This window comes from Mus musculus, chromosome 10, assembly GCF_000001635.26.
Source record: "Mus musculus strain C57BL/6J chromosome 10, GRCm38.p6 C57BL/6J".
In the NCBI taxonomy this organism is placed as follows: domain Eukaryota; kingdom Metazoa; phylum Chordata; class Mammalia; order Rodentia; family Muridae; genus Mus; species Mus musculus.
Genome location: NC_000076.6, coordinates 23,175,126 through 23,197,420, shown reverse-complemented (window position 1 = coordinate 23,197,420; position 22,295 = coordinate 23,175,126). Strand labels below are relative to the sequence as shown.

General features: G+C 40.9%; 1 protein-coding gene across 17 annotated transcripts in view; it reads left to right on the top strand.

Annotated features, from left to right (window-relative positions):
- The window catches only part of Eya4 (EYA transcriptional coactivator and phosphatase 4), a 247,877-nt gene that overhangs the window by 153,418 nt on the left and 72,164 nt on the right, over positions 1–22,295 (top strand). The window contains exons 1-3 of one of the 17 annotated variants that reach the window (XM_011243112.3): positions 11,635–12,170; positions 13,806–14,008; positions 14,597–14,683. The exons of 10 other annotated variants lie outside the window; for them this stretch is intronic. In XM_011243112.3, coding sequence (XP_011241414.1) covers positions 14,625–14,683 — 59 coding nt within the window. In that variant the 5' untranslated portion in view covers positions 11,635–12,170; positions 13,806–14,008; positions 14,597–14,624. Of the gene's footprint in view, positions 1–11,634; positions 12,171–13,719; positions 14,009–14,596; positions 14,684–17,231; positions 17,311–22,295 lie in introns of those variants that run through there. 6 more of the 17 variants (XM_030244878.1, XM_006512527.4, XM_017313798.2 and 3 more) reach the window with 6 other exon arrangements.

Below are 22,295 nucleotides of genomic sequence, written 5' to 3'. Positions count from 1 at the left end.
GTTTAAAGGCTGCCCTTTGTTATAGAGTTCTCTTTCCTCTGATCTCCTGGTTATCGATTCGTTTACCAGATAGAACCATGAGGATCGTGAGATGTGTTGTTTCAGCAGTGTTCCTCTCTGACACAGTTTTTTCATAAAATTTGCCAAGAAGGAGGTTGTCATGTCCTTCTTCTTGTACACTGCTATCTCCCGCTCAGAAGACTGACTGCAACTTTGTAGGCAATTGGTTGATTTTCTTTTTCCATTGATTGACTAATGAATGTGTCAGGCCCTAAGCAAGAAAAGGCACCTCTAGAAAGTTATTAAAGAAGAAGGCCCAGGCATGAGAGAGTCATAGGAGAGGAAGTCAACTCTTCCTCAACTTCAAGTTAACTCAGAGAATGCCCCAAAGGAAACAGCAAGGCCTTTCCTAATTCTTTCACTGGAGTCAAGGAAGAAAGAAAAACAGAGCTTATTTCAGGTATAATGGGTCTTTGTGCAAATATGGGAGTTAAGAAACAGCAGTGTTGTGTTGTTCTCAACACATGGAAAAGATAAAGCATGTGCGTACCTAAATGATATCATCAGAAGAGAAACTGTGTGCATAAAAATGTGTGCCTATATGTTTCTGTTACTAATAACTGTACTAATCCTGATTATTATAGTTTTCCTGTCAATAAGTACAGTACACACACACTTAAGATAAAATTCCTTGTTTTTAGAGAATTCCACTGCTCCTGCAAAGAAAACAAACAAACAACACCAAAACTTGGTGTACAGATAAATGGAGGAATATGATAAAATACCATCTCATTCTGGGATGCGAACTGAACTTCATGAAGTTTGTAAATAGACATGTCTGGGGCCAGCTGCGCAGTGTACTTATGTCACCGTGGGTGTACAGATGGGTTTAGTCACATGCTTGACACCTGTTGTCCATGTGGAAAACTGAAGAGCTATGTGTTAGTTGTCATTGTTCCTGTCCTGATCCTTGTAGCATCTGATATTATCTTGACTGGATTTTGGCAGCGATATGGTATGGCATTTGAAAATTAAATATAAAAATAGGTACATTCTGGAGAGAAGGCATCCAGAAGCCACTTAGAGCAGATCCATTGTGGAGTTTGTGAAGATAAGAAAATAAATGGGTTTGCACAATATTGGAGATCCCAAACTGGACCCCACTCCTTGGTAGTACTTAGGGTCTTTTTCCTTTCTCTCCATGAGCTGTGTGATACGTAGGGAGAGAAAAGAAAGCCATCTTTCACAAACAGGAGTTCCTTGGTTGGTCAATAATCAAAAGATCAAAGTCAAGAATCAAAGAAATTAACTATTTGCCTAAAATAACAAATTGCGCATGAAGAGCCAAGCTGGAATGTGACAACTAGCTTCACATTTAAATCTGGAGCTCTTCATAGAGAGGCTTTTTAATCACAGTGTGTGTGTGTGTGTGTGTGTGTGTGTGTGTGTGTGTGTGTGTGTGTGTGCAGGGCTTTTCTGAACCCTGTGCTCTGTGAAATTTAATGCATTGATCTGTATTGTAGGCAGTACATGTGCTTCAAAACCAAATATCTCTTACAGTCTTCTCTTTGTTTCCAGGTTAAGTTGAATCTTATCAACCTCTTCCTTGCATTTTGTGTTTTCCAGTTTTGTGCTGATGCTTAAACTAGTAGCACATCTTGAGGTTAGTGTCGCCTGGGGGCTTTATTTAGCTCCTCATCCTTAGCAGTGAGCATGGATGACTGTACTTTCAGAACCTACATATTACCTACCAGAACTCTGCAAAGCCAAGCCCCTTTGCATTGCAGGCTGGAATGCACAGTGGGGTGTGTTGGGAAAAGCCTGCCCTTCCAGTGGGGTTCTGAGCACTGGCTCACATTTTTTTAAACCAGGGGAATGCAACAGCTGTGGCTGATCCTTCAGCTTTGTTATGCACAATGCTCAGACTGTGAGACGTCACACAAATCTCCTGTCCCCACAATGCCTGCCACAGTACCACATATACACTAATTGCTCAAAACTATGCATGCTTAATGGAAGTTATTTTTGGCATTATACTGCGGCATTTTTTTCTGTAACATTGAACATATGTTCCAATGGCAAAAAAAAAAAAAAAAACACCCATTTTCCCCTTTTGTAGCTTTTAATCTTGATTTAGACTTTACTTGGGTGTTCTTCAACATGTTCTAAGCTATATAGACATGGAAAAATACTAGTGTACATTATGGGCTCTAATATATTTTAAATACACTAACTGAAAATCCAGCCTACCTATAAATTGTATGAAATCTGAACACAAACGGGAAGTTTTTTCAACGTGAACACTTTATTTTGGACATATCAGCCAGGAAAATAGTGCTACACAAACTGGGCACAGTTGTATAAATAAGAAGACCAAATAGACATAAAGAGGAATCGTGGGGGTTGAAAGGATGGCTCAGCTAACAATGCCTGCTGCAATGGCATGAGGACCTCTCTTCAGATTCCCCATACACAGTTACAAGTTTTCCACTGTGGCCATGATTGGCTGCAGCCTCATCTTTGGGGAAGGAGAGACAGCAAGAGCAAGGGCAGGGGCTGCCAGCTAACTCATCTTCTTGAATCGATGAGCTCCAGTTCTCCTGAGAGACCTTATCTCATAAAATAAGAGCCACAGAGGAAGGTGCCCACCATCAATGTCACCCACACATGTGCCCATGCAGTCCACACACAAGAACATGCACACGTGCACACACCACACACACAGAGCAGGAGAGAGAGATTACGATCTGCAGATATATCCCAGTGGTAGAAAGTCACCAAGTTTATCAATTGCCACTCACTGGCTAGAATAATATAATTATATATTTGAAATATACTCCAAAAATAGTGACCATAGTTCATCTGGGAGCAATAATTCCTGAAGAAATAAGGATTTGCTGGCTAGGCTCCCGAGTCATTTTCTTCAGCATGCAATGTAGCAGCGTGACACTGGCTTGACCTTCTTGACTCTGACTCTGTTACTGTCTACTTATATCCAGAAATAAGATGCTATCTTCCTCTTTTAAAGGGGGTAGGGATCTACATGGTGTTTGGCTGTTTCTTTCATCAGTTCCTTAAACTCTGAGATTCAAGGCGTGGTTCTGGGGACCCCACAGTCTGCAGACCCAAGGTCACTGAGGGAGGAGGGATAACTCTTTCACTTATGTGACATCCAGCTTTGCTCTTGGTGACATTGAGAAATGCCTCTCTCAAAGTGTTCTGCTTTGGAATGGAAACTCATTTTTTTATGCTCATAGTCTTCCACTGCAAGACTCTCTTTTGTTATTCATCCTCATCTCTCATTGGACATTGGTGGTTTTGTCTCTTAGTGACCGCAGAATATGTCTGGCATCATCTCTCACAAATGAAGGGCCATCCTAGTCACACTGTGAATTCTCATGCTAGAGATCCATTCTTGATTATCCAACTTAGTACTCCTCAGCATGCCTCTGATAAATAGATTTCAGATAAACATTCGAAAGTGAATGAGGTGCTTTAGTCTTGCATGAAGGAAGTTGTGAGCAGCAAAACCATGTGCAGATAAACCATAAAGGCGCTTTACCTTTTCCCATGCTCCTCTTGGGGGTAAAAGAAGAGTCAAACTGAAACATAATGCAAAGGACTTCTGTCATTTAGAAAGGAAAGCAGTAGAGAGAAGCAATGCAGGCAGCCAGGGCACCATAAAGAGTTTCATTGTCAAAAGGACACACAGAGTTCTTCATCTTTTTTCTCTGGTACTCAGCCTAGCATAAGAGGGCACTAAATAAGATGCTTATGAATGGATGGATGGATTAATTAATTAATTATGCCCCTACATTGAAAACTCAGAATCTTTTCCTTTGCTGCAATCTTGCCTATGGACATATTGAGTATGTTGCTTTTTGTGAGTGCAACGATGAGAATAGAAAGTGTAAACTACGGGGGTTACATTTTCGGAGCTGATTTATTACACTGGAGATGCTTCAGGGAGGTATCTAGGCGATTAACTTTACATTATAAATCGCAAAACAAGGCTGTAATTCGTAGATCTAAATAAGAAGAATAAATACCCAAACTCCCACGTGCCAGGCATAGTGACGCACATTTGTAATCCCAGCATCTGGACAATGGAAGCGGAGGATCCCCGTGAGTGTGAGGCTAGCCTCCATTACAAGTTTAGGTTAGCCAGAGCTATACAGTGAGAACCTGTCTCCAAAAAAAAAAGCACTCCTTAATTGATTAGGTAAACTCTCCCTACAATTTAAGAGGTTTTCTCACCCACTCATCTGCACGATAAAGACACTAACACTCCGTCACCATTGCCACCCTTAAGGCAATTGATCTACAGCACAGGAGAAATCATCCCAGTGAGGACTGAAGGATGTACAAAAGGCCCTGCCTTCTGGAAAATGTTTTCTCATCAGATTATTGCCTTTGCCCTTATGGCAAATATTACAAATAATAAGATTTTGCCTCCAACTTACACTTTAATGGTATCTTTCTAACTATACATCAGGCTTCACTCCAGCATCCTTGTTAGCCAGCATAAGAACTTTGTTCTTGGTTTTGTGTGCAGAAGAAAATTGAACAGCAAACTAAGTCAAGTCATGCATTGACTTAGGAAAACGTGTGGCTGCAGCGTAGCATCAGATCCTCAGAGAACGTTGTTCTTTCTGCATGCTCAGGTGGAGTTGAAGAAATAGTTATTTAATTTTTAATTGTGTGTGTGTGCGCACGTGTGCGTGTGCTTGCACGCACGCACACATATGAACTCATGCTTGTGAAGACCAGAAGAGGGTGTAAGACCCCTTAGAGCATAAATTCCAGGCAGTTTTAAACCACCTGACCTAGGTGTAAGGGAATAAACTCTAGTCCTCCAAACAGGCAGAGATACTCTTAATTGCTGAGCCTTGTCACCAGCCCCCAGGTTCTGATAGCATATTCTTAAATTTTCTTTTTATCATAACAGTTTTAAAAGAAAAGACATTGATGACCTTGAACAACTTGAGCACTTGTATAAACTCCCTGTCTCCACCGGAATCAATTTTGCCAACCTTGTGATATCCCTGAGGGTGACTGCACGTTTGGAAGCATTGGAATGACACACTAACTGTCACAGTTCGTGATGGTCCTGGAAGGAGCTCCAGAGATGATTACAACTCTCTTTCTCATGACACCCAGTTTAATCCAAAAAGAGCAGGCCTTGCCACAGATCAGGAGCTGAACTTGATACAGAGGACTAGTGACAACCTAACAGTTTTATCTGGCTAGAATTTCTTACTATGATTACTACAGCTTGCTCTCTAGGTGAGGCTTCTGTGTATGAAAATGGGCAGACTCTTTACTCTTCTGTTTGATTTGTCCTTAGGCAGTTCATCTTTCCAGTGAAGACAAGTAAAAACATGTCCATCATACAAGAGCGGACCAGTAGGGCATACTGAGATTTCTTTTTTTTTTTTAAGATTTTTTTATTTATTATATGTAAGTACACTGTAGCTGTCTTCAGACACACCAGAAGAGGGCATCAGATCTCGTTACAGATGGCTGTGAGCCACCATGTGGTTGCTGGGATTTGAACTCCGGACCTTTGGAAGAGCAGTTGGGTGTTCTTACCCACTGAGCCACCAGCCCCATAGTGAGATTTCTACCTTTACTGCCTGCTTGCCTGTGGATACACCAAGCACTAGTCGTACAGAAGAGTTATTGATATTCCCTCCACATTCTGATCATAATTGCAGCTGCAATCATATCTAGTAGAAATACCGTTCAAAGTAGCTTAGGTCGTCTATCCAAATATTGCATAGAAGTCAGGAAAAGGTGGTTAGATGGCCGGCATGTTAATCCAAACACACCAGGGAGTCTAAATAAATCAAGTGATATCACATAGGAGTAAGGTTTAATACACGGAGCTTGTGGCAAGCCACGAGGTTTTGGACTTGTTCCATTTGCCTAAAATTGGGTCACAGTGTGTTTTATTTAACACGGATTCTTGAGAGCAGTCACGCTATTCATCATTTTAGTATCCTCGTATTTGAGTGACCCTTCCTGGCTTCTAAGTGACATTGAGAGTAAAGGAATTGCAGAGCCCAGACTTTCCTGAAATGTGGGGATCATGTTATGGGATAGGATGGAGCCATGTTTATTGATTCTTTTGCTAAGAGCTAACTGTGAACAAAAACAGGTCAGCTTTAAAAGCTGTTTGGCCTATAGGGACAGCTGAGAGTTGAATGGTGTCCATGATAGCTTAAGCAGGGTAAAGCTATGAGCAGCCTCATGCTTCCCCAGGGTTCATAGCCTCACAGACGAAGAATTAAAGTAGGAAAGGAAATACAGCCACTTGGTGACAAATGAGAAGCAATTTCTCACCACAGTGAAGTTTAAAGCTGGTGTGTGTCTGCAGTGCTAACACTTTTATCTTTATTTTGTGTTAAAAATATCAAGCCATTTTAGTAATAATGTTCTTTGTTCTGAATGGGATAATATCTGTGTTTTAAAATTTTACCCATTTTTTGTGATATCTCAAACAGGTAAGTACATTTGTATATCATTTTCAACCTATACATCATTTTGCTGTTCCTTTTAGATCTTATGTGAAAGTAAAAGAGAGTCTAGATCTGTGTATCCTGAGACATCCTTTCTCTGGGAAAAACATTATCCTGAACTTAGAAATCATCATTCCCATGAAATTGTTAATTTATCTTACTATATATTTATTAACTTGGAAACAATGTACCTTATGGTGTATCCTTATCAAATACAGTTTCTCATGGTTTTAAAATCTACAGATCTATAAAATGGTAAACATAATTCTATCTTGTCTTTTTATCTAATGTTACAATTTATGCTTTAACTTATACTAATCGTGTAAACCTACCTATTTTCTATAGCCACCATAAAACATCCCCTTTTCTTAAGATTCCCTTTCTAGGTGAATATGTAATTTTTGTAAGTCTTTGCTTTTACAAATAAACAATGTTAATACACTAATGTTCTGTGGTTTAAACAGAAAGGAGAAATCTGAGGATTTGGTGCCTGGAATCTATTTAGCATTTATTGTGAAACACAAGTTTTAGTAAGCATTTTAAGTATCAGAACATGTGTGTTTAATAAAAAAGCATTTTGTGAACTAATATTTCAAACATTCCGATGAGGCAGTGTTAACTAAAAATTATACACTTTAAAAATATTCCTCTAACTAAGATGAGCGAGCATTCTGTTCCCCTGGACTTCTATTCCCTATCTCCATAAACCCCTGGACTTCCCCCATTCCCTATCTGACTTGCCTGGCCCTTGGCAAATTGGCCCATTCTTCTCCAATGATTATGCTGCTGGAGTGGAATTTATGGCAGGGTGGCTCAGCAGCAAGTTTGCCATCTCTTCATCCTACCGCCGGACTGTTCGAAATCCCAGAGGCAATCTGGTCAGCAGAAATCCAGATCTTCGCCTGCAATGAGAGTAGGCGGGAGGGGAAAGAATAAGGAAGGTAAACGGAAATGCTAGGATACCAGGGCTTCCTGAGTGGTCACGTGAGACGCAAGAGTAAGGATTGGAGCTAAGCGGAGAGCTGGAAGGGGCTGAATCTTCCGCATTTGTGCCAAAGGCATAAACGGGTGTCAATACTTTAAAATGTACTAATGGAAACTTGAAAAGTGGTATTGTAATCATTAGTAATAAAAACATATTTTCAACTTTCCTGGCTACCACATCCCTGCCATCAAACTGGCTGCAGTGTTTTCTATTCTCAGCAGAAGTATGAAAATTACCCACTTCACCACTCTCCAGCTCACACTGACCTCCAGCCAGGTTTGAATGGTTTGACAGATTGATGGATTCGATCCAATGTCTCATCCTTTTTCAAAGTTGCAAACAACCGATGTTAGAATAATGTCAGACAATCATAAAGTGGGTATTTTAATTGATATTTTTATATTCATAATGTTTAGTTTCCAAAATAATTTTTGGTGCATACATGATATAGTTTTATAGTACCACCGAGAACATAAATATACTAAAGGAGATTATTAAAATTAATACACAGCTCATTACATGAAGATAAGTTTAATGCTTAACACAACTTTATGAAGGTTCGGTGTTTGAAGTACCTAAGGCATCACACATCAAAGCAATCAACTTACTCATCAGCTTCAAAAATTTACTGCTTCCTATCAGGAGCTTATTCATGTTTCCCTAACCACACATTTCTTTTCATGATTCCTCAGACTCCTCTGTGTTATAGATGTGTACCCAGGATCACTCTCCCATGGTCATTGCTCTATCAGCGAACAGTACCACAATGTGTCTATCCATTCACCGGTTGATAAACATTTATGCTATCTCCAGCTTATTGGGCTTGTTATGTCTCTTAGGGGACAATGTACATACCTGTATATTTTTCTAAGCAAAGCATTAAAGAAAAATTAATTCCCAATGTCACTCAGTGCCCAGGACAGCATCTGAAGAGAACTGAAATTATTCACACTCTTTTCCCTAAGGCCCTCCACAGCTTATTGAATTTCCCTTTGAAGAACACCTCCAGCCCAAATCACTCTTCTTCACTGAAAAAGTTCTCTCCTTTTCTCTCCCTTTAATTCTTTCCTTTAATTCAATGTGGATTATTTCTGAAATTTCCTTGCTTGTGTCTAATGAGTTCTCAAGTTGGTCATGCAGTGTACTACATAGCCCCCAGTCCTATGTCTCTGCTTTCTTCTAGACTTTAGCCTTATCTTCTGCAATGCCTCAGCAAGCTCTTGTCTCATTTCTTAACTCCAATTTGCCTATGTTCACCCTAAGTGCTCAGCATATGTCCCAGTATTCTGTTTCAAGCACCATGCTTGGCTGCATTCAGCTCTCATTTGCTGCACTTAAAATTGTTTAGCATGAGTCTTACTAGGTGTATTTAACACAAGCAGTGAAGAGTCCAAGATGGCGCATGCCTATGCCTCTCAACTCATACCAAGCTGAACTCATTGATCTTGTTACTAAACAGAAGATGGGCCCAAATTCTGTGATGCAGAAGTACTTAGGCTTACTGGAACCACACACACACACACAATATCCTTTATACACCTCTTTGTCTTTGAAGGCATTTATCTTTTCATCTCCTAAAAATCTCTGTGACCAGGAAAAAGCTTAGAACTGTTTGAACTCCACATTGCTGGTGCACCTATGTTGACTCACTCGAATCAGCTGCTTCTCCTCTCTGCTAGAGTGGCTGCTCACTGCCCTGGCTTAACACTCTTCTAAGCACCTTCTTTGATGTCTGTGGCCACAGAAAGCATAGAGGCCAGGGTTTTTTCCCTTGAATCCAGTGACAACAAGGTTATCATTCCTTAATAGGTGCATAATAAGCTTTATGTTCGCATATTTCAAAGCATGGTGCTCAGTGTATAGAAATGAGTTATAGGTGGTTTAAAGACTGGGTCACAGTCCTCTAGTCAAATTATGGCTAATGCCTTCCACTTATTTTTAATTCTGTCATCACACTAGTTAAAAACCACTTAGCTTCCTGCTTGAACCGTTGCACCACGTTCCTACATCTTATGTCAATGTTGTCTGCGTTTTCAAAACAGCACTAACACAGATTATCAAGATTAGCCTCTTATAGAGTCTCACATTCATTACATCTCTCCCCTATCATATTCTATCACCTGCCTTTTAAAATCTGTAGCTATGTAATGTGTCATTGTTAGTGATATTTACCCTGCTGGGCCCGGGGACTCCACAACTTATTTCTCTCATCAAGCAACAGCATTGCACCTGTTTGTTAACCCTCCCCCAATGCTCTGCTAAGTCCCCTCTACTCTGCACTCTTCTATCTGGACTTCCATGAGGTCAATTGTTAGATTTCACTCGTCTGAGTACCTGGTCCTCTTTCCCCCATCTGACTGAATTCTGCTATTAATTATGCCTCGCTAAAGTTTTATAAACACCAGAGCCACATCTCCCAGGGGTGTTTGGGTATGGCTTCCTCAATAGCACTCAGGTTTGAAGTGCACCACCAGCATTCATATATATGAATAATAAGGTAACACATGGTAAAAAATATCCAATGCCAGTAGCAATTGTGATGGAAGTAAACCCAATTTTCTCCCCATACCCCACACTAAAACACAAGCCTCATAAAGCATACATATTTGTCAGTCTTACTGACAAAAAAAGTCCAAGGGCCTACATACTCAGGTATTTGATAAATAAATTAATAAAGGGATGAAATTATCTACAACACGGTAGAAAAACAAGCAATCTATATTTCTTCAGAGGAAAATGTTGTAGCATAAAAGGATATGAGAAAATATCTGAGTTTTGACATATGTTTTCGAGTAGAATCATGAGATCAAGCAACTAATATATCCTTTTATTTTAAATGCAACATTTCTGAGTTTAGATCAAGCATAGTTTCTCATTTCTGTAATGTTGGCACCCCTGAAGCTGAACCAGGAGGCTTGTGTTGAATTCAAGGCAAGCCAGGCATTCAGAATGAGACATTGTCTCAACAAACCTGAATTAATTCATTAACTCTGACTTTAAGAACACCTTCTGTACCCAACAGTGGCAATTAAACAAACACATTTTACAGAACTTTTATTTATTAATGTAGTTTAAAAGTATCTCGATAGCTCTACTATGAGTATTATAGACAGGTGGTTCAGGTGGTCTCTTCCAGAAGACCCAGATTTAATTCCCAGGAGCTCATAGCCATTTGTAACTAGTTCTACGGAATGTGACATACTCTCTGCACAAATATACATGCAAGCAACATATCCATTCACATAAAGTAACATTTTGAAATGCATGTCACTTTTTTATATCTCTTAGCTTTGCACCTGTTGATCAAACCTCCCCCAGTGCTCTGCTAAGTCTTCGATAGAAATGTAGAAACTGCTCGTTAGATATTTGATTTGGAACAATAGAGTGGCTCTCTGTTGAACACTGTGCAGGGGAATAATTTAAGGAAGAGGTGACATAGTTTGTGGCTGAGTTTGAGGAAAGAAAATCCCATGATTCTGTATAGGGATGAGGTACAGAGAAGACAAGAGAACAAAGTGTGAGCAGAGCCAGGATGCAATGACAGCATCCATTAGAGATGTGCACTTAGGGAAAAGTGTCTAGCTAAAACTATGTGTGATTATGTCACATCCTAAAATGGTTTATATAAATAATTAGTAAGAATTTATATAGACTGTGATTAGGACAAAAGGAATGGATACTTTAGAATTTATTTAGGCGAAATCAGTAATGGTATAGACAAGCTGAGGAAAATTGAATTTGCGTGTTCAATCTAGTAAGGCATTTAAATATAAATGAGTGTATGTGAGAGAGACAGAGACAAACACACACACACACACACACAGAGGAAGCTGATAATAAGTTTAGCTGTAAGTGGATGGATCAGAAAAATCCCAGAAAGTGACCAGTATAAAACTGGAGGAATGGAAGGTTTGGATTAGTGTTCAGAAAAGAGGACCGATAAAATACTTGGAATTGGTTAGAAAACAAATAACAAAAGCAATACATAAACAAATATGAAAACATAAGTACATGGATAATTTCCCCAAAGGGGTGCTTGCTTTGAATGAGATGAAATGAATGACTTAGTCTGCAAGGTAAGGACATTAAAAGATCAAGGTAACTGGAATGTCCCCAAAGAAGCCTGGAAATCAATGGCCAAACCTGACGTCAAGAAACTAAGGAAGAACAGCGGTATCCTTTTAAATGTTTTCAAGTGCAAGTAATGGAGACGCTGACTCCCCCATCTTTGAACAGTGAATGATTGTTACATGTTGCTCACATATCCAGAATTCCAGAGGTGACCCAGGAACATGGTGATCTCATCACAGAAACAGTCTCCTTTGTCTCCTTCGGCCCCACCCTCCCCAGTTACCATCAGCCTTGAATCTCTTACTCCCCTCATAAGAATGAGGACTGACTGGAAGTAGAAATGGAGGCCATGAGTTCCTTATCCCCATCTAGACAAGAGACAGTTGGAGACAGAAAGGTCTTGCCTAAGAAAGAAGATGACCCCACCTCTCTCGAGCGTACCCCTTAGCCTCCATTGACAAGGGCTGAGTCACCTGATGAGGATTCCTGAAACAACCACTGAGTTGGAAGAAGAGTTAGGTTTGCGTTTTCTAGAGCTGATCCTGGATTAATTTCATAGACGCATTGGCCATCGGTAGTGAGAGATTCTTCAGGTAATCTTGAAGGAATGGGAACTGGATGAGTGTGTAACAAGTCAATGAAGCTCGCCCCTAAGGATTAGGTAAACATGGGAGGGTGCAGTCTGAGAAGCCACTGAAACCTGCAGATGACAAAGTGAAGTCAGAGACAGAATTAAGGGAACAGGAGAAACCCAAACAACATCTCACATCAGATCAGTAGTTAGGAAGCAACAACGCTGGAACCCCTTTATGGATTCTATTGCAGAATTTTTAATTGGGTTGTGATGAAGACTATACTAGTAGGTAGTTGCATTGAAATCTGTCACCTTCCCAAGCTCCACATCCCCTAACAGTTGGAGGGAAGAAAGGGCAGGGGGCTAGTTTTTATTTCAGAAAGTCAGTAGTGTGTGTGTGTGTGTGTGTGTGTGTGTGTGTGTGTGTGTGTGTGTGTGTATATACGAGTGCACCTGCACATGCGCTCATGTGTACATGGACATGCATGCAGGTACCTATAGAAGTCAGATGAAGAGAGGGACTGGATCCTTTGGAGCTAGAGTTATAGGGAGTTGGGAACCACCCAATGTGGTTGCTGAGGTTAGAAGGCAGATCCTCTACAAGAACACCAAGTACTCTTAAACACTGAGTCATCTCTCCAGCACCTACAGAAACGTTTTAATATTGGGACTGGAGAAATGTCTTAGTAGCTAAGAACACTTGTTGGGGCTTTTGCAAAGAACCCAGACGAGGTTTCTATCACACTCAATAAGCATACAACCTTGTGTAACTCCAGATTGAGGGGACACATCTCCCTGTTCTCTCCTCCTTGGGTACTGCATACAGGTGCACATACATGCCATCCAGGCAAAACATTTGTGTTCATAAAATAAAAATAAGTCATCTTTAAAACCTAGTAATTATGAGGCAGTCTGATAGGATGAAATAGTTCTAGCTAAGTCGTTATAATGATGTTTCTGGAATTATTGTTTGTTCATCCAGCATATGTTCATTTAGCACCAAGCCCAACTCAAGCTTTTCGAGATACATCAATAAAGAAAATCGCCTTGTCCCCATGGAGTGTACATTCCAGGCGAGAGGGAAGGAGGGAGGAGGAGAGGGAGCAAAGAGAGAATTGACAAATATAAAGTATGTCAGGGAGATAGTTGCCATAAAGAGGAATAAAATGGTGTAAGGAGATGGTTGGCAGCTATACTGTGGTAGATTGCTGTTTTAAATAAAGATGGCAGAGAAAGAAATGTCGGAACAAATGAGATCTAAGCATAATAGAGGTTAGCTAGGGAAACCATGTTTCAGGAAAAAGTAAAAAAGTGTATCTGGTTTATTCTGGAGATGTATTGGGAAGGTTTGGGTAAGAGCAAGTATATCATGGGCCTAGAGGACCCTTGGAACTCTGGGAAGTGGGGAATTACTTGGAAAATGAGGTTAAAAATAAGCATCAGGTGTGGTGCTGTGAGCCAGGGGCTAGGAATCTGGGGATGGTTGTACGAGAGACAGAAAGACTTAATTCTAAGGAAGGAAAAAAGGCCTGGCTTAGATGAATCAGTCAGTGCCAGAATTACCACAGGAAACTGGGCTCCTCTAATGTAAGGGTGACCCTGGAAGATAAAGTTAAAGCCTTGCTGTTAAACAAACATCCTGTTTAATCGAAAGCTGGCTAAGCATGGAGACAAGACAAGGAAGATGGAAAGCTCAGAAGAAATGCCATACAATTGAAAAATAGATGGTCCCGATTTATAATGGTCTAACTGGAAATGTCTCCTTGACTGCCCAATGGTGTCAAAGCATGTGCATGCAGCTTCAATCTCCACATAACAATCCATGAAGTACAGGAGATGTGCGGCAGTTGGCATAAGGTTGGTGTCTCCTGACTATGACTCCCCACAGGCTCTAGAACTACTCTTAGCTTACTTAAAGTAAGCTAATTCGGGCTAGGATGGTCATGAATTATATGTATTCAGTGCGCTTTTGACCCTAAGTCTCTTTTTTAAAAAAATGTCCAATGAATGTACTAGAATATCAACCCATTATAAATTGAAGAGGGTTTGGAATAATAAATAGATAATTTGGGTTCATAAGTAGCCCCGCTCTTTGGGTAGAAATACTTTTTGTGCACATTGCCTGACCATTTCTCATCTTAGTTGGATAACTCCACTTGGTAGTTGGATACAACACCGCTGGCAAGTTTCTGCAGATTGTTGCACTCCATGTCCCTAAAGTGACTGGCAAGGTAGCCTGCTATTGTCAGGACTCACATGATTACGTGCCTTGATGTCAAGCTTTCAGAAGCTCTGAGATGATTTAAGCATAAAACACCCCCTGTTCTTCTCAGAGCCTAAGACTCAACTGAATGTCTACACTATTAAAAAGTTATTTGGGTGCAGAGACACCTGAGACCTCGACACAAGGTTTCTCTCACGCTATGTTTTACACGCCTATTTCAGGTTTTAGAAGCTGCCATTTGTATTATCCATGAAGAAGTTACAATGTCATCATGTTCTGGAAAAGAATTGGAAATTATTAATTGGAAGGTAGGAAATCAGAAAGTTGCAGGTTGTCCTCAGAGACTCTGAGAGTTCAAGTCCCAACTCCTCAGCCTGGGCTACAAGGTTACATATAAATGAACTTAGTCATTTAGTTTCCTTATTATTATTATTTTCTTTGTCAAGCCCTCCATCTTGAAGAAGGATCATAGCATTGTTCATTCCACATCCAGTGTTTGCAAATGTCCAATCATTCCCTAACTGATCTTAGCAAATGGAAGCATTGAGTTCTCTTCAGGCCGTGGTACCTCCCACCTACAAAAATACAGCTCTGTAATGGAATCCCAGCATATGCATTATCTCCCCTTCTGCCTGCCTGTGTGATCATACAGCAAATTAAAAGGTCTCCAGGCTCAGCCTGCCTTCCAGCTGCCAGCCCCTGGTAGACATGAGGGAGCCAGGAGGGAGGCAGGTGGGGCAGTGTTGAGTTGCACCAAACACACAACGCAAGGAGATTGGCCATAACTCCCCAATTGAATATTTATACTAACCCCATTTCTCATCTTGCTCTTTGGCACTGACCACAGTGCTGAGCTACTGCTGATTTCAAGGGCGCTGCATTGTGTTGGATCTGCTCTGCGAACTATTACGCCAGATGAGAAATGGGCCACGGGGTCCTATTGCTGAGATGGCTTGTTGACTTTTTTTTTTTCCCATGGAGACTATCCTGTTACAGTGTCCTAAGGAAGGGGCAATGAGGGTGGGGACTTTTCCTGACATCATCTGGCACTGGTGTTCTGTGAAGATGTATGCAAACTCCACCACTGCTTTTAGCAGAATGGAAGGCACCTGCAATTACATTAAAGAAAACACAACTCTCTGGGTCGGATGTTGCTGTGTTTCCATCTTCTGCTAAGAGGATTTATTTTTGTGTGCTAAGGTCAAACACTTATCACAGGGCCTTCTCATCACATTTCACATTCCGACTCCCTGTGGCAGCTGCTAACTCCCTAATTCTCAACGTGAATGGGTTGAGTAACCTCATAAAGATACAAAATGTCTTGGCGAAGTGAGGGCAGGAGAAGAGAATGCCTGTGTAAGGGAGAGGCTCTGTGTTATTCAGTAAGCCTTGTAAACCTGAGAAGTTATTTCTATGCACACACCCATTAACTTTTTCAAGGTAGTGGTCATGAACTTAAACTCACATTCTCGTCTCCCAGTTTGTATCAATGGGATGCCTTCCTTGTGCATCCTTTATCATCAGCTTTACTTAAGAAAACTTCATTATTGTTTCTTTTTTATTTAAAATGTTAGGGTTTTGAGAATTTTATGTTCAACCATTGTATTCACATCACTCCACCTTTTCATTTTACCCTCCGACTCTGAACATCAAGACCTCTTTGTAATTATTATTGGCCTGTATTTGTGTGTGTGTGTGTGTGTGTTATGTATGTGACTTATTGAATCCATATAGGGTTGCTAGCATATACGTGTGTTTAGAACTGACCACCTGGGCTTGGATAACCTTGAGAGAGCTTGTTCCTGGAGAAAATCTGTTCTTTCTCTCTTCAGGCATTGAGTTCCTGTAGCTATTCATCTAGGAACAAGTGGGTCCTTGTGAAAATTTCCTCTTCTTACATTGTCAGTGACACAGTATGACACAATACATTGTCTACCACTGGATTTCTTATGAATTTCTGTTTTATTGGTTAAGTTTAAATTAATAGAGGACAATGATCAGGACACTGCAGCCTAAGTCCCCTAAGGAGAAAGCATGCCAAATGCTGGCAGTGCCAGAAAAGGAGAGTGAAGGCAAGCATTCTAATATAGTTTAACTCTCTCTCTCTCTCTCTCTCTCTCTCTCTCTCTCTGTGTGTGTGTGTGTGTGTGTGTGTGTGTGTGTGTGTGTGTGTGTGTGTGTGTGTGTGTATACATGCACACTACAGACCTTTTAAAGAGAAAAAGCTACAACATTACAATATGGACTGAGGGCCAGAACTTAAGTTACTTCAGTGCCTTCTCTCGAAAGAAACAAATCTGGTGGCAGACTTGCTGCCTTCAAGACTTGTCCTGAAGCTGGCTCACTCATCTCCTTTATACTGCAAGATGGATGACACAGTGAATAAGGTCATGGGGTGTAGCAATAAAGAAGAGGACAATGGGGTAGCAGGATAGATGGTTCAATCCCACGCCATGGCTTTTGGAGGAAGGCATTAAAGCTATCCATTTAGGTGCCAAATGTCAAACACACAGGTAGCGATGTCTTAGAAAGAGAGTTCTGCAGCATCCACATGGACACAGGTGTGGGAGTTTCCATGGCCCAGTTCCAGCCAAAGCTGAGACTGTCCAGTAAAAGAACTACTCAGGCAAACTCCAAATGACAGGCTGGAGGAAAAAGCGCCAAGACTTTGCCATTCTGGGGATTTTAACTGTGCATCTATATAAACTATCCACCTACAGATTACCCCGATAGCTGAAGAAGCTTGCAATGGCCTGAGAACACTGAGAGAAGGGGAGGTGCCCAAGGGGACAGGGGAATGACATGTGAGTCTGACTTCCTGATTTTAAAAAGGCTATTTCGGGACGGAAGATTTAGTTTTACTTCTGTCAAAGAGGCCGTTTTCTTCTAGAATGGAAGTTCAGAGAAAACTACGGATACAAGTTTTTCTGATGCTGTGAGTTTCCCGGAGATGAACTGGGCTTCTTGTTAAGAGTATGGTTTTCCTTAGCATGTTTTCAGACAGAGCAGGTGTGTGCTGTCAACACTGAAGAAGTGATTTTCACTTATTAAATAGATACTCCACTAAACTAAATGTGCCACTGAGGGGACGCTTATTTATTTCCGGTGCATGTTTAATCCCCACGTTAAATATATTTGATCTACTTATCAACTTCAGATTTGATCCTAAGATCCCATGATTGGTAAATGACAGAGGTGATGTTTAATGCTCAGTTTAGAGTTAACAGTGCTTAATTTTAACCCAACACTCAGCGTGAAATGAAGTATGATATTTTTTGTGGAAGACCATAGCTTGTGCCATCATAATCAGAAATTAAATTAGTTTAATAGGTAACTATCTTCATTTTGTTCACTACACTGATGCTTTGTTCTTCTTTGTTAAAACACTCTAATACAAAAAAATGTTTATCCCACATAACGTCTGGACTCCTGGCTGAGAGTCTCAGTAGAGAAAGAGTTGATGTATTCCTCAGTATAATTGATGGCATTGAATGTTTTGATTGTGGCCTTCTCGCTTCACCCCACAACTTGCTAGTGGAAAATAATTTCCTGCTTCATTAACCACGGTTTGTAACCGATCTTATAGAAATTTGACTCCTGCTCCATATGAATAATGCTTGAAGGATCTGGGGGGGAGTTTTGTTCTTTTCTTTGTTTTCCAATGAAGGGACTCTTTTGAAAACCCAGATTTAGACACGCTCCCATTGGTTTAAAGTATTTGCTCATGGTTCTTAGAGGTGGAATTGGAGGACTCACGTTTTATCTGAATAATTTGTTGGAGTCAAAGGTAAGAGAGAGGAAGGGGAGAGAGAGAGAGAGAGAAAGAGAGAGAGAGAGAGAGAGAGAGAGAGAGAGAGAGAGAGAGAGAGAGAGAGAGAGAGAGAGATTTCCAGGTTTCAAGTGTGAGAAAGATGTTTAGTTGTGAGCCCTAAAAGGTATCACTTTCCTTTCCTGCATTTATCTGTATCTGTTTTGGCTCCAGGGACTGAGATTTCTCTGTAAATGAGCCCCACACTGTGAGCATTCATATTGGCCTTGGGGATCATTGTCAATGTGCTGGAAACTAGTGTAGCTCTCCACAGTGTGCACAGAAGCCTATTTCTCAGTAAAGATCATGAGGGCTTCCTCCTGTGGCTCCTCATTAGCACAGATCACTCAGTTCTCACCATGTTCGGAGAAATGAGCTTGTGAAGGCCTCCCCTGGGGCAGCCTGTCCACCAGAACACAGGCACTAAGTGACGGAGATGTGTCATGTCTTGGAGCAGAGGTCCTGTCTCAGGGCCATAACTGTGGCAAGAACATCCAGACCCTATTCAGAAATGTGTTGGCTTAAGGTGTGACCTGCTTCTGTTACTGATGTTTTCCTAGGTGTGGGCTGTGTCAGGTTATGAGAGCCAGTCCTGACATGAGCTGACCAAGTTGCTTTATTAGCATGTAGAAGCATGTTATCTCCATCTCTTCTTCCATTCCTCCCTTTTTCTCTCTTCCCCTCTCTACCCCCATCTCTTTTTCTAACACACACATCCATACACATTTTGGAGAAATCTCAAGTTTTTTATGTATGTGTGTATACAAATGTATGTATGCATGCATGTATATGAATTATGCATTCAAAAACACACACATATACATGAAAATTCAACACACATTTACATCATAGAACTAACCCCATCTTTGTATTAGAAGCCAAAAAGTTCCTTCTGTTCCTAGGACTGTGCTTAGAACAGAATTAGCCAAACAGGTCACTAAACTACACTAAATCTGACCTCAAGTATCTCAGGTCAACCGATCTAATCGTTCTTTTCTATTGCTATGTTACTATGCACATGTTATCATGGCTAGATACTTCATGTCATCATAATAGTTGTGGGATGGGGCAGAGCGCACAACAGAGACAGGTTTCTGCTCTTCTGGAGCCTTCCACTCCAGTCAGATGAAAAGAATCCTCTATGTCACTTCTATTTCTCAGCTAGGGAGAATTTATTATTATGTCTTATACTAAGCAACATTATCAGCAAAGCCAATACTAACCCCATATGTTCATATGCATCCATCTAGAGGTCATACTGCAGTTTCTCTCGGTAGGCACTGTGAATTGGGAACCTAGAAACTTATTCTGTGATGTCTGTTTCATACAGAGAAAGAAAGCTCATGTGACAGGGTTGTAAAGTCTAGGAGACTTGCATTTCTTGGGTCCTGAACAGCTGATGGAGGGACTCTATAAATAAACAGGGCCATGAGTCATTACCAGGATCTACAAAGGGTGAATCATAGTGTCTGAGTTGGAATAGATTCTGCAGTACACAAATTTAAGGTTTACCCTCCCTTGGGTTTGAGGAGGACCCTTCGGACTATTCAAATCAAATTCCACCTGGGCTATAAACAAAAACTCTAAAAAAGAATCAAGAAGCTGGTTCCTACGTCTTGGGATTCTCTCATTTCTTCTTCTCAATGACCACGTCAGGCTAAGATTAAGTTCCCTTATTTAAATTGCCCAGACAGATCCTAATGTTTGAAAGCCTGATGATTCAAGGCTCCTGAAAAGGGAGTTGAAAGAGACAGCCTAGGAGGGAGGGAGGGATGCCTTGACATGCAATGTGCATGAGCAGTGTTAGAGGAGGCAAGTCCGTGTTTATATTGACATCTGCAATTTTTGAAAACAATTCTATTACATTGAACTTTCAAAGTCCCTGAAGTTAGACAATTGCAGGCATTCCAAAGCAGACACAAGAGACTACAGGAAGATACTTCAGCAGTCACGGGAATGATGACATAGTTCTGTTCGCTAAAGACTCCTTTAATTGGAGGAGGTTTAAATCCAGTAAAATAAATACGCCCTGGGAGCTGCACTGTAAAACTCCAGATAGCTGCCTTCTCATTTCCTGTGGTCCGGACTGCAACACACCAGGGCTCTATTCGCTTCATAGGCTAAGCTTTGGTTGGTTTGCAGAAGCAACACGTTTCGCTTCTTTGCTTTTTTTTTTTTTTTTTTTTTTTTTTTTTTTTTTTTTTTTTTTTTTTTTTTTGTGGTGTATGCTATGTTTTTTCATTCCTGACTGGTTTCCCTGGCTTACACATCTTGTACATGATCCAAATTGGCTCAGAGCCCCCACACTACTTTGGGACTTCAGTAATACCACTAACTAGAAGCCTCCCTCGGGGTCCTTTATTTGAACCAATCAAAATCTAGCTAGCAATTTCAGAGATATTTTTCCTGACTCTTTAAGCTTACACTACAGTCTGTCCCATCAGTGGGCTGCTAATATTCTAAACCTTAAAGTCCAAGGCAGAGACTCTGCCCTCTTGTGTCCAAAAGTCTTTGCTTGTGCTGAGAGCCAGTTAAGGTAGAAGTTCAGAGAAGTCTGAAGCAGAGATCCTCAGGCTGTCAGTGCAAGGATCCCCCACTCCATTTCAACCCTTTAATGTTCCTCAGATCATTGACCACATAAACACCAGTGTTTGCCTGGACAGTGTACACCTCTATTTAGATTTTTATCTCTAATTAAGGGAGAGTCCAGGAATTAATTTCTACTTGTTTTCTGCCAGTAGAGTTGCACAGAAGATCAACATTGTACTGGTTGGGTTTTGTGTGTCATCCTGACACAAACTAGAGTCATCACCATGCAAAGAGCCTCAGTAGAGGAAATGCCTCCATGAGATCCAGCCATAGGACATTTTCTTAGGTAGTGATCAGTGGGGGAGGGCCCATCCCATTGTGGGTGGGGCCATCCCTGGGCTGATGGCCCTGGGTTCTGTAAGACAGCAGGCTGAGCAAGCCATGGTGAGCAAGCCAGTAAGCAGCACCCTCAGTGGTCTCTACATCAGCTCCTGTCTCAAGGCCCCTACCCTGTTTGAGTTCCTGTCTTGACTTCCTCTTATGATGGATTGTGATCTGGAAATGTAAGCCAAATAAACACTTTCCTGCTCAACTTGCTTTTTGGTCATGGTGTTTCATCGCAACAATAAAACCCTAAGACAAGGCCCAGCCAGGTCTTTCCTGCTGATTCTAAAGCCAAGGTCATACATAGGCCTGCTTCTCACTAATGTGCGTTCTCTTCAACAGGAGTCAGGTTTCCCTGATTCCTCAGAATATTTACAGTTTCTTGAATATTATATAAGAAAACTCAATGAACTCTAAAGGACAGTGTTTGTTTTCCTTTGTCAGTTTTTCCCCAAACACAAGCCCTTTCTGTTACATGGCAGTTAAGTCCAGGTATCTGATCACTCAGAATCTTCTTGGGCTGAGTTGAACCATAGTTGTACAGTGAACAGCCCAACTTCCAGCTCCCTTGGCACATCGCCATCTTGATAGTTCAGTGTCTAAACTATGGGCTTATTGAGGACAGAAACACTTTTTTGGTTTTATTGACTACTGAGAAAGTCTTTGCATGTTTATCTTTGGAAAAAAAAATCACCCAGTGGATTTTACAAAATTTTTACAAAAACAAAAAAATCTTAATTGAGATTGGTATGAATTAAAGAGGAGTCCCCCTTAAGTTTCTAGAGACCATTTTCTTTCTGTCTTTACTCCTTGTTGATATTTTATTTCTCCTGCCTGTTTAACACTGCTGGAAGAACGCTGCACCCAAGGGGAAAGCACACATCTCAGTCCTTGCTCTGAAATTCTTTGGCATTTCCTCATTTACTGTGGTGCAAGCTGCAGAGGTTTTCATGAATGTTTTCATAGATGAAGGAGAACTCACTGGCTTAGCTTACCAAGAATGTACACCGTGAATGGATGGTGGATATTATCCAGTACATCTTTGCAACCACGGTCATAGTATTTGTCAATATTTTGCATTCCATTGATCTCTGGATCAAAGCATCTGCTAAGCCCACCTTGCATTTCCAGGATAAACCACACTGGTCCTAAACCAGCTCCCTTTGCCCACTGCTCTCCATTTGATAGTAGCCTAGTGT